The sequence below is a fragment of the Corapipo altera genome, unplaced genomic scaffold (assembly GCF_003945725.1).
Source record: "Corapipo altera isolate COAL_440 unplaced genomic scaffold, ASM394572v1 1, whole genome shotgun sequence".
Classification (NCBI taxonomy): Eukaryota; Metazoa; Chordata; class Aves; order Passeriformes; family Pipridae; genus Corapipo; species Corapipo altera.
Genome location: NW_020884873.1, coordinates 5,820,445 through 5,833,683, shown reverse-complemented (window position 1 = coordinate 5,833,683; position 13,239 = coordinate 5,820,445). Strand labels below are relative to the sequence as shown.

Genomic DNA, 13,239 nt, shown 5'->3' with positions numbered 1-13,239 from the left:
GTAACACTTTCTGGAATTAGAAGAAAGTGGTAGAGAAAGGACTTTGCATGTCTTTAGGGCGAGCGAGTGGAGCTCCTTTTGTTCAAGCGGCTTCTTTATGGTCCAGGAGGGCAGCTGAGCACAGGCAGAGTAAGAAACGCCTTGAGGATGGGACAGGCTGAGGAGGTCAGACAGAAATAGCAGCAGCATCCAGCCTGCAGCAGGCATGGTAGGGAGGCTGCTCTCTCTGCCTGGCATGATTAACGGCGAGGGTTTTACTGGATTAAAAACGCCAGGCCTCGCATCCCCTCCGCTGCGGCTGGGACAGGCGGGCAGCGGGGGAGGAGTTGGAGATGGGGTTGAGCACGAAGGTTAGTGTAACCATGCTGCAGGAAGAGGAATGTGCAGCCACAACCCCCCGACTGAGGTCCCTGGCCGCTGACGAGACCGGAGCGCATCCCAGCTGGTGTCTGTCCCATTTAGCTCCATGTCATGGTTTCGTAGGGAGAGAGAAGTGATCTCTGCCAGGCCAGGCTTTAATCAGGCCCTCCTCGGGGGGAGGAGGGTAATCTCTCCTGGGAAAGCTAACGAAGGGGGGGGACCACATCAGCACAGGCTTCACAAAGTGACCTGCCACCGGTTGCCTCGGGTCACATCTTCAATTAAAAACCAGGTCTTTTTACCTCTCAATTATTTTTTAATGTGCTTTTTACACATTGACAAGCAGATGCTCATAGGGTAAAAGTAACCACAAGCAATCCCGAGCACTCTGCTAATGCTGTACGTGCTTCAGGCCCGAGATCTAGCCAGAGCTGGGAAGAAAAAAAAAAAACCCAATCAAACCAAAAAACCCAAAAAGCTTTCTGCAAGTTTTGGTTCGCTGAAAGAATACATCAAGTTTGAGCTCAGATCCTCTTTGAGCTTCTTTCCTACAAACGAACGAGCAAACCACTTTGTGCCTGTATTTCTGCCACTAAAAAGTCTCCTGCTATTAATGACTATTGTTTCAATACTGTTACCAGACACCACGGCTGAAAGTCAAAACAGGTGCTTGTAGCTGGCCAAGATTATCCCCTGCAACCTGCATTTAGGGTTCAGGTAATCAGATCATTATAATTTACAGAACACGAATCAGGCTTGGGAGAACTGGCTAGAAGGATCTGATGTTGAAAAGAGGCCAAAAAGTTAGCTCAGATCTAACAGAAAATCTTTTCTTATTCAGCTAGTACTTAGCACTCCCTTAAAACAGCAGGAGCAATTCATTAAGATTCGCCTTCTGCAGTGTTGGGGGTGGTAATTTAAAAGTGGAATATCCAGAATTCAGTATCCTAAGTTTTATCTGTGAACAGAGATATGTCACCAAATATATTTTCTTGTTCCCACCTCCACGAAATTTAGCCTATTGAAATACACAGTGATCCATTACTCACTGCTAGTGGAACTATATTAAGAGTGTGAAAGACATTCCTTTCATCTTCACCCAGGAAAACGTCTTGACTGAACTTCTTGAGTTTGTCTGTTCTTTGCCATGCAGTTTTTTGTTACACTTTCTAGTAACTGCAGGGCTGGAATCAAGCCCTTCTGTCCTTTCTCAACTCTATCCACTGGGCAGGGCAATCAGCACCTCAGCTATAGAAGAGAGCAGGAGATAATTCTCAAAAACAACTGTAGTGTATTGTTAACACAGTAGAAGGAAATTTAAATTTTGGCTCTGCAGAAGCTGATGGTATTTCTGACACTTAAAGACAAGCCCTGAGAAGCCCAGAGTCATCTCCTGGCGTGGCTGCCCTTGGTGATCCTGGACCTATGGTCACTGCTTGGCCAACTGTAGCAGCAAGGCTGTGGCAAACACCTAATCAGACACAGCTTCAAACATCTGTTCCTTTGCTCTGTGAGGTGCTACTGCCCTCCCCCTACTCACCCTTTCACATTGCTTCTTTACTCCAGCCCTGTTGCCCTCAGCTGTCTCAGGCCACAGCCAATACTTTAATACAGATCCATCCTTTCTGAGCCAGGTTTAAGTGTGCATAATGGGCAAGAGAATACAAGACAATGAATGCTTCAGCCATCAAGCCAAAGCCACTTGGCTTTTGCTGCCTTTGTGAGATTTAATGCAATATCCTGCCTGCTTGGGACTGCCAGCCATCTGAGGGCTTTTTTAAAGATTTCTGATCCAGGGTAAAAACCTGTCTCTGTGGATTCAAGGGATGTCTACCGGTTCACCAAGTCTCTGGGAATGATAAATCCTGGTGAGAAGTCAATCATTTGGCTTTGCAACATGATATTAAGGTTCTTCTGGAGGAAGCAAACAAAAAAACCCAAAGAAAACCAAGCAAACTCAAAGCCACAAAAGAAAGTTTATGCTTAATGTTAAAGACAAGGTTTACATGCAAAGCATCCAGTAACTGAGAAATTATGGCTCTCAAAGCAACAATAAGCTAGTTACTTCAAGACTATTAGGCACAAGGGAGACATGAAGAAAAATACAAAATATGCTGTTATCTCTCAGTCTGTGTTTCATCAAAGGCAAAATGCCCATAGACTTAGACAAGCACTGAGAAAAGAATTGCCTGGACCTCTGGATTGTGCTCCCCACCATTCTGCTGGTCTGCAGAGAAATATTTCCCATGGAAAAGAGGCAACAGCCCAGAGAAGAGAAAAGTGCTGGGGGAGCAGGCAAATCCATGTGTTTGATTTTCAGACTTTGGTGTATTTGGCTCCCCAGGCATAACTCATCCACAGTCTGTGCCAATATGATGATCTACATAAAGTTATTTGGGGTCTGCCACTCTGCGTGAAAGCGTTGCCTAACAGTAAATGACATGCCTACATCCACTTGAAACACAGAAGGTGCCAGAAATGCAGAAGAAGCCCTCCAGAATGGTCTCCACTTTAAGATGAGGATTTGTGAGAAGGTGCCTGACTTACTGCTCTACTAAAGAGATGGAGGCTGAGAGAAGGACTGAAGTGGGTTCTGGCTGGTTGTCCTCTATTTCCTTACCACAGGGAAATAAGGGGAAATGAAAGAGCTCAAGAAGTGGGGCTTCAGGGTTGAAAGGCAAATCTGAGCTGTTTAAACTGCTTAAGTAAAGTTAGGGCAGGGAAGGACACAACATGCATTTAGGAGATGACTTTGCTGGAGTGTTTACAGAACAAGGCTGGATCCAGCTTATCTGTACCCCCTGCTGGAAGTTGACATTTTCCCCTCTCAGTCACAGATAACACTGCACTGCACAAAGCACAATCAGTCTGTGCTGTATCCAGGCAAAAGCAAACCAAACACCTTCCCTTCTCCAAGATGAAAATTGTGTGTATGGAGCAGCCAAGTGCTATTATTTTATAAGGGTGTCAGACCATCAGGAGAATATAGGTCTGCCTTAGTTCCTCCTGACGTGAGTACTAGATTGGATTTGGTTACATTTGGGCTTCTTTTTCATCAGAAATTAGGTTTTTTTCGCTTCTGGAGAATTACACCAAGCGCTGATAAGAGCTGTCAATTTTGGTTCAAGATAACTATGACTCTAATTTTTAGTGGTACTATACTAGCATCTACGGGTCTCACATAACCCCTATCCCAAAGGGATCAAGATCCCAAAAATAAAACCCACAGTGTGGGCAGAGGTAGGTAAGGCAATCTGGTGCAATATATCCAAAGTGCCAGCACAGCACAGCTGCCTTGACAGTCACCTCAGTATCACATCTGCCATCCTTGTCCTGCATTGCTATCTTTCACAACGCTGTATTTTCAAGCTAACTCTGGTTCTTCTTAGTCCCACTGACTTTTGGACCTAAAGGAACATGAGCTCCCTTAATGTGTTAGTATAAATAGCCACAGAAGCAGTGCAAGTTGCCTGTGTTGACCCACACCTATACAGCATCAGCCTGACTATCAAATAACCCCAGCCTGTATCTCCTCCTCACTGAAGCTCCAGTACCCACCAGAGATGCCTTAGCATGTCACTTTGCCTCTGACAACTATTACCTGGGGACCCCATGGGTTGATAGGCAATGTGGAAGCATCATCAAAACTGCTACAAGGTAAACTTTTGCCTTATCAATACCCCGCTGCAGCTGCCCCATGGTTAGTGCATGAAGTACCTATATCAGTCCTGATAGCTTTTAATTGCCTTGTGACCCTTTCCTCCCAAGAAGAACTGATGATCACCACAGACCTTTGTGATGGATGCTGAAAGCCTTTCTTGGTCAAAGCCTAGCAAAGCTGATGCTGCAGGACATGCTCCCTTACTAAAGACAAAAAGCAGCACTCAGGGGACAGGGAAACAGGGCTCAGCAGCAAGGAAAGGAAAACTATATCCACATCCCTTTTTTTGCATTGAGATATGGGTGTTATTACTAACATGGGGACAGAAATCAGACACCTAGGAGGCCTCAGAGGCGACTCATTACTTGTCTTGAAGAGAAGAACTATAGAAAGAGTAAAGAAAAAGAACTGAAGTAGAGAAGTGACTGCATTCCTGAGGCCCCCTCCAGTCCCCCAGAGCAGCACAGAGGGTGGAGATCACCAAGTCTGAAACAGGAGCAGCCATTCACCACTAACTTAAGGAGACTCCTCTAGAGCTGCAAATGGGATTATTTGTTTAAAGCCCCTGGAGCTACACCCTTTAATGCTGGTAGAGTTTAGTGCAACAGAGCCTGTTTGGTGATGAAGCCAAGCAGAGGTCTGTGCCTCTGGAACATCACAGCTTCCCAGGGCACCTGTCTCAGGGACCTTGTCCAAAGCAGAGTTTCAAGGGCAAAATTCAAAGGATTGATGAACAACTGGATGAATACTGATGAGGAAGCAGTAAGAAATAAGTGCCAGCTGAAGAGCTGCAGGAGGGGATGATGGGGTGACAACAAGCAGGTGAGTGATGAGTAGCAGAGGGACTGATTCAGTCTTGGGAAAGGAGAAGCGAAGGCACAGTATGTGAGGGCATGAAATAGTCATTAGAGGGGAAACATGGGGAGAAAAATAGAAACTGTTAGAAAGTATTAGTAAAAAATGGGACAATTTAAGTGGTGTTTGGCAATGGCTGGTGAAATAGGAAAGGCACTAAACAGATCCCCCTCTCCAGTACATGGAGAATGGGCACAGAGCATCATTCTGTGCTCATGGATAGATCTGAAAGATAGCTGGAGACCTGTGCCTTTTTCTTTCTTCCACACCAGGGGGAAACCTTGGAGGGCTACACAGGGAGATAAAGGGAACCCTCACACATTTTGCCTACCTTCTGCAACAGGAGAGAGCCTGAATACTTAGTCACAATGGAGTACAGCTCCCCACCAAAGGCATCCGCCCAGGACTTCACCCTAAAAAGACAAAAAGAAAAGGAAAGTCAATGTTAATAAATCAAAGTCTACACAACTCCTCACTTTTTCAGACAGAGAAAACTCCATTTTTCCAAGTATAAACCCTGCTCTATTTGTCTAAGCTACTATAATAACCATGTTTTTTCCCCAGACTGCTAGCCAGACAAGCAGTAAGGCAGGAGACAAGCACTGCTCTTGGACATTCTGCTCAGGACATTTGTCAGCAAGGGGAAACATTGAGTTCTGCTGGTCTTGGTCATTATGTGTGGAGTTGAAATTTTCTCACCGAACTTTAGAGGTACAATTTTCATCTTAGGTATCATCTGTTTTTCTTCTGTTACCACCAAAGTGAAATAAATAGCTTTCTGCAGACATCTGTCTTCACTGACAGGGCCTGGGGTGATGGGCTAGACGCCTAGTGTCAGGACTGCTGAAGAGAAAGAAGTGTCAGATTTGGAAGAAGTTGTCAAGATTCACCCCTTGGATTCAGTTCCTGCAGCGGTGCAGGCCAGAGACTAATAAGGCAGATGAATTTACTGCTCTCAGTGGAGACACTACTGCTTGATAATGCCACAGTAGATGATGCACCTCATCATTGTAAAGCACTACTCACATTCATGCCATCCTATAAATAATTGACAGTAGCAATACCACATGGAGAACATACGGATGCTGAAGAGCAGCCTGAACGCTGAGCCATCCAAATCAAAATAGATGGCTCTCATAATTGACAGAGCACTTCATCAGAAATCTGTTACACGATCCACATTAGGCAGTTCCACCTACAGTTGCAGTTCCTTCAACAAGGATTCTCTTCAGAGAGATGTCTCTAATGCAGTAAGCGGCCTTCTCCACTTACCCGAATACACCACTTATTTATGGTGTGCACAGTCTTACCTATGGCTTCCAGCAGATTTCTTTGAGTCCCAAGCAGACTTTAACCTCGGGGCCTGATTCCCCAGTGCACTGCACCACAAATAATACACCAACACAGAGATGGGCTCTGGAGTGAAGCCAGCACAGCAATGGTAGAATAATCACAACTGCTAGCTTTAGCCTAGGAAAGCCTGTTTAGACTCCCCTCTTACAAATAAGGACTAGGCAGCTACAGGCAACAATTTGGAACAGACACAGGACCTTAGCTCTGATCTGCACCTCTCTCCACTGCCTATAAAAAAAGCATGAGAGAGTGGGTGCCTTTTTAAATCACTCCTTAATTGGCAATGAGGCATTCATATTTAACCACTGAGTGTGAACTAGCACCAGCTGAAGCAATTTGTTTTTTTTCTTGCATTGTGCTCTGCATCTTATTTTGAGAACCAGAGCTTTTATCTCATCATGTCATCCTCAGAGAAAAAAGAATACAAGTATTTTCTAGGAGACCAGGATTTATTGGGCCATATCAGAGTTATTTTAGCAAGCCTAGAATAAAAGAGGAAACCAGAAAGAGGGATCCCATGGGATGTTTTCTTGTTTGTTGTAGTAGTAACTAACACATTCCCTTAGATATGAGGATCTCTGGATCAACAACTAACTTGATGCCCATCTGCTGCTGCTGGCTTTATAACTTTTATGTATGAGATGTTTTATGCTGATATTAACTGATATTCTCCAGTCTCCTCACCTTTTACTGCAGAAAGAGAGAACATAAACATGGAACTTGGGATAGTAATTTTAACAGGGATGTTTATTTTTACCCCATTTGCCTTACAAAAATGGTGCACTTGACCCTGGCCTTTCTGTTCAGTGTCATGTCTGTGGCCATGTGTGTGCCCCTACTCCTTCCAGCCCTCATAATTTTTCAACCCAGCAGGGTGGAAGTGTCTGTGGTGTTAATTTCTGATTAGTGGGTGCAGTTGAGCATCTTGAAAGTTCTTGAAGCTTCCAGTAATGGCATAATTCAAATAAAAAGGTTGAGGTTGGTATAATTTTGGGATTTCTGCATGGGTGTTCTACATATCAAGTGGACCCTTACTCTGGGAGGGCTCTCCCAGCCACTTCTGAGCCACTACTCTGGCTCAGGGGCTGATATTTCTGCTAGTCTTAAAGCAGAAATAAGAGGTGCAAAGGCAGGGGGACCAAAGAGAGAGCCAGAGACCAGCAGCACTGGAGGGGTTGTTGGAAAGTTAGGGGGCACAAACGAATTAAAGGCACAAAGGTTCAGAATCCCTGTGTAACAGGTCTGAAGATGGGGTAATTAAAAGTATCTGGTGGCATTTCATGCAAGTCGAAAAGGAAGAAAATGAAGAGGCAGAAATACACTGGCATTTACATATTTAAAAGACAATTATTTGCCAGAGAAGTGAGCAACCTTAGAGTACTGGGGAATTAAGGGCAGCCTGCTGAACTTAAGTAGGTTTCCTTAATTTTTTCATAAACAAGTGAGAGAAAAGGTCAGTCTAAAACTCATCAAGTTGTAGAGAAATTTTGTCCAAGGCTGCTGGTTCCATCAACCCAAGAGCAGATGTATAAAGGCAATAGGGACAGCTTAAAGAGGCCATACCAGGTCGATCTTTACCTCTCCCACCAGCATTTCCTAATGTTTCCATCAGCTCAAGAAGAATCCAGCCCCAAATCCTCACAGCTGCAAGCACTCCTGCCCATGCCGTGGCCACTGGACAAGCAGAGCTGTGTCCAGCAGGAAAGAAGAGGCGGTTTCTGTGCTGAACTTGCAGTGCATCCCAGAGGCATTGCTAGTAACTGAGCAGATTTTTGCACTGCTGGAGTTAAAGCTGAGTGAGCTTTGCAAAGATGGGAACGAATCGGCGACGAGCCAAGCGCGATGCAGCAAAGCCAGACACGACTTGGGGAGCAGCACAGGCCGACTCAGCCTTGTGTCACTTAACTGTGATGGAACCCAGCTGGTGTTTAAAAGACTCTGTTTTTTTGTCCCCAAAATGTCCCTGTGTAACCTATGGAACAGGTCCATTTTCTGCTGATTTACTCCCTTTGGACCCCTGTCCAATGTGTTTGAAATTTCATTTGAAAAGGGTGACTTCTGTGTTTTACTTAAATTCATAAGTGGATGTGAAACACCAGGGATTAATTCAGCTGTTGGTCTGGTTTTAGTACCAGGGGAGAAAAGCTCTTTTTCTATTGTTTATTCTTCATTCTTGTACATGAATTAAGTTCCAAACTGTGCAAAGTGACGTAAATCTTTTTCTCAGTAGTAAAGGGCTATCACATTATAACTAAACACATCAGAAAAGGATTTGGTCAGAGATTGCCTGCATGTAATCCCTGCACTCGCATTCAGTGGCAAAAACAGTGAAACAGACTGGGTGGCTTCTTAATGCCACACAAAAGGTATTTCCATGAAGTGTTTATCCTGAGCATGGAAAGTCAATTTGCATAGTTCGCAGTTATCAGAAGTTGGATTTTTTTCTGGGTAGCCACTGTGTCCTTTTTGTGAAACCCAAATCAGAACCACTTTGCTGAGGAAGGGCTTGATAGTGCAGCCAAGTATAAAATTGGTAGCAAAGTTTCCTGAGACCCTCTTGGACATCAGCTCAGCTCTTGGTAATTCCATGGGCTGTACTGGTGGGCACATCTGTAAGGGTTTTTATTGGCAGTTTTTGAATGTAAAACATTTTCCTAAACTCAGGAAAGGGCTTGAGCTGACTTGTTGATTTATTGGACATATCTCCTTCTGAAACTGGATGGCAGTGTTGTCTCCTCTCCAGGCCAGCCCACTGTCCTGCACTGATGAAGATACCGTAGCACCCAAGAAGCTGCCCCACAACAACTTTTACCAATCATGGTGCTGACATTTTTAATCCTTAAAGGATTTAACTCGTCTAAATCAGCTTAACAAGGTGAAGTTTTTATAAACTGGGGTTGCTGAGAGCTGTTAGGCTCCTGGGGGTCTGCCACGGCAGGCTGCATGGCTGGCAGGGAGTGACCATGCTGGAGGAGCCGCTTGTCACACCAACACAAGCACAGGCATGGGTGCCCTGCAAACCCACATCCAAAAAGTGCATCAAGGTTCCCTGCACGTGCACTAGCACCTGGACCCAAATGCAGTGCTTGCACAAAATGTGGCTGTGTATGCTTTATATTGCAGCTCATCTTTTCAGTCCTTTGCTCCAGAGCTCTGGGAAGGGCTACTACACCCTTTGTAGTGACAAGGAGCAGGAACAAGTAAGAAGTGCCACAGCTTCTTTCCTCTATTCAGCCTCCTCTCACTAACATCCCCTGACGTCCACACACGTGAGTAAACGTGTGTGCACGAGGGCCCTTTTAAGCCATCAGTGTTCCAGATCAATGCAAGGGATCAGAGCTGCAAACCTTGCCCTGCACGATCTGGATCTCGTGTGTGACGAAGCGATGCGTCTTTGCTCAAACACCCTGTGTGTATCCTCCCACAACCAGATCCTGGCCAGTGCTGTGCACCTCTTGGGCATTCCCACCATACTGAAAACCAGCAGTGTCTACTGAAACCGCTCTGCTCAACTGGGGAGCTGCCAAACTGGGGCCACTTGCGTGCGCCTCCATGGTTGGATCTCCACCAGTTGTAGCAGCAGCGGGGTTTTACGAATGCGTCTTTAAACTGGTTTTGCCTTCTGCCGCCTAGTGCATTAAGCAGAGCATTAATAGATGTCAAAGTGCTTAACTAAAGCAGATGAGTATCATTGCTATGCTTGACGAATGGGGGAAAATAGGTATTGCATCCTATGCTAGACCTGGGGAACTGAATTTGTGGCTCCCGTGTCTGTGTCCTCCGCCACGAGCCATCCCTACCCTCATGAGGAAACGCCACTCCTTGCATCACTGTGCTCCTCCGGAGGAGCTGCGCCCACGGAACCTGCCACTGCCAGGGAGACACTCCCACCCGCCTGCCATGCCCATGGCATTGCCCGCTCCACTCCAGGAAAACCCCACGCCAGAGAGAGAGGAACACTTACGTCTCCAGCGGGATCTTCGTCTGGGCCCTGGCAGGGGGCAGGAAGCAGAAGAGACAGAGCATCATCCACGGGATGGCCCAGGGCCCCATCCTCCGCGCACCAACCATCAGCAAGGGGACCGGCCGGCGGGGTGCGGGGGCTCCCCCCCCTTGCTGCTGCCCTGGGGGGGCTCCCGGAGGGCCCCCGCCATCCTGCCAGGCTGGGGGCCCTGCTGCTGCGGGGCCGAGCCCCGGGGCGACCCCGGCTGCCTCTGCCCCGGGAACGTCGCTCCTGCTGCCAGGCGCCGTCGGGGGTCTCCAGTGCAAGGCAGGCAGCCAAAAACCTGCCGGCACCTCTGGAGGATGGGTACCCACAGGTGCGGTGCGTCTCCGTGCCCCGAGGTGCAGCCGCGCCAGGAGGGAGCTCTGCGCCGGGAGCCGCAGTGGCTGCGTAATCCCCTGCCAGCCCCTTAATCCCCTCGCCAAGCAGCAGCAGCCACAGATTTAGGGAAGTGGAGTGGGATAAAATCACCCGGGATTACTCTGATTCCTGAAGACGGGTCTTGGCTTCTACAGCCGGAGGTCAGGCCATGCCTGCTTTAAAGGGGTCTCATCTGCATCCTCGAACACCTCTGCCTGAGCTTTGATCTCTGTCTGACGCTGCAGGATGCTGACAGGTCCCTCCACAGGTCGGCCCAGCACTGCCTCCTCCCCAGTGGGTGCCTGGGATTGGCACTGGGGGTGTGGGGACAATGGTGGGGTCCTGCAGGTACCAGCAGGTTCATGCCAGCCACTGCTTGGTGCTGAGGTTTGCACAGGACAGATGAGGCCAGGCAGAGCTGGTGCTTTGGCAGCATCCAGTGCAATTGCCAAGGCAATTGCCAAGGAAATTGCCCTCCAAGCCAGGAGTGGGAATCTCACACTGGTGAGGGGAGAGGAGGGAAAGTGAGCAGTGGGAAGCAAAAGCGGCGTGAAAGAAAGGACTCTGCCAGTTTTAACTGATCACCTCCTAATGTGAATGATTATTTATTAATAGTCAGACCTTTCCGTTTGGGCAACATTCAATTGAGATTGCCATCCCCTCATCTGTGTCTGGAGACCAATGAATCAAAGGAGCCCAACGGCTGAATTTGATGAATAGCAGGAAGTAGCAAACTGCATGCTCGCATGAGGGACACGCTATCAAAGCTCATTATCATCACAAGAAGTATAAATTATAAATAACTACAGATATGGCAGCAGAAAGATTATAAATTACTACAGCAACCTGTTGAGCTGCTTTACTCTATTGCTATGAATTAAGCCATTTATTAAGAGTATCTTCCAATCATCTTTTGCACCTTTACAAATGGCTTATTTAATATAAAATGCAAAGCCATGCTATATTGTTGGGTTTCTCATGAGGATGTGGAGGGCAGAGCTGACTGACAAAGCACTGAAATCAAATTAAGGCATGTACTACAGATGTGCTGTCGAGCGCAGCACTGGTGCCTCTTCTGATTTAACCCCAACTGGAGTTAAGCCGCACACAGCTGCTTGTTCACACCACCCCCAGTGGGATGGGGGAGAGAATCAGAAGGTGAGAGAGAAAACTCGTGGGTTGAGATAAAGACAGTTTAATAAGTAAAGCAAAACCTGCACACACAAGCAAAGCAGAAAAAATGGGACGTCATTGGGCAGGCAGGTGTTCAGCCACCCCCAGGACAGCAGGGCTCCATCATGTGTAACATTGGCTTGGGAAGACAAATGCCATCACTCTGAAAGTCTTCCCCTTCCTGATCCTTCCCCCAGTTCAGTATGCTCAGCAAGGTGCCAGACAGTGTGGCATGTCCCTCTGGTCAGTTGGGGTCTGTGATCCCAGCTATGTCCCATCCCCACCAGCATCTTGTGCACCCCCAGTCCACTCGCTGGTGGGGTGGTGTGAGATGCAGAAAAGACCTTGACTCAGCAGTAACTAAAACATCCCTGTGTTATCAACACTGTTTCCAGCACAAATCCAAAACTCAGCTATTATAAGGAAAATTAACTGTATCCCAGCTAAAACCAGCACAGGTGCACTTTAAATGGGATAATAGAAGTGACAGAGGAAATACAGACAAGGGAATAAAACCATGAGACGTGAAATAGAGGTTAAATTGTATGACAAAGAGGCTGAAAGCCTGTGGTGAGCACTTAACTAATTACAGGAATAATTCACCTCAGGATAGGATGGTTTCATCATTTATTACAATCTTTACTCCAGGCTGAGTGTCTCATTGAAAGTTACGATCTTCTTCAGGCGGAAGCTGTGGGCCTGAAGGGCAGAAATTTCCAGATAATGTTCTTAAGTCTGTGCAAAGGGTTACATGGGAAGGTTTAAATGGTTGTTTCTGACCTTAAAATCTACAAAAAAAATCAATTTCTACGCACATGAACACTCTAGAGACAGTGCCTTCAGCATACCACCAGTGCACGGCAACTGCCACAGTCAGCTTAGGAGGACCAGATCTGGGTCTTAGTAATGAATTTCTAAAATTGCCAAAATATTCTATGAGGGCTCTTGCCCCAAAAAGGAGTACATACAGACCTGCATGGTCCCAGGGGGAATCTGTAGGTGAGAATAGTACAGAGAAATGTATTTCCTCCCAGAAATTGCAGACAATGTGCCCCCATGGGAACAGAGGGAGCTAATTACCCTTCCCCTGAGTTCAGCCTCACGCTGGGGGCCACAAGGCTGGGCTTCTGCTGCCTTATTCTTCCTCTGCAGCCTGAAAAGAGGAGAAGATTGCTCTTAGAGGAGCTAGGAACACTGACAATCAAGGTTCCATTTGTCTGTGTTTACCAGGATTACAAATGAGGGGTAGCATCCAGGCTGGCAGGCTTCCCTGTCTGGATCCTTCAGGGAAGAGATAAAAAAAATTCGTATTCTGAAAAAAAAAAAAAAATCTAAAATGAGATCTGAAAGCAGGAGCATCAACATTTTAGATTGCATTTTCTTTCCACTTTTCAGGGAGCCATATAAATAGTTATTGTGAGTGATTTTTACAGGATCTTTTCACTAACCCTCCCAGCCACTGTGTGCTATTTGC

At 46.6% G+C, this 13,239-nt stretch overlaps 1 protein-coding gene across 1 annotated transcript in view; it reads right to left on the bottom strand.

Moving 5' to 3' along the window:
• CACNA2D4 (calcium voltage-gated channel auxiliary subunit alpha2delta 4) overlaps positions 1–10,282 on the bottom strand; it is a 128,929-nt gene extending 118,647 nt beyond the window's left edge. Inside the window, exons 1-2 of the mRNA XM_027668482.1 lie at positions 10,194–10,282; positions 5,208–5,289 (exon numbers count right to left, since the gene is read on the bottom strand). Of these exons, the coding sequence (XP_027524283.1) occupies positions 5,208–5,289; positions 10,194–10,282 (171 nt within the window). The remainder of the gene's footprint in view (positions 1–5,207; positions 5,290–10,193) is intronic.
• Positions 10,283–13,239: the final 2,957 nt, after the last annotated feature.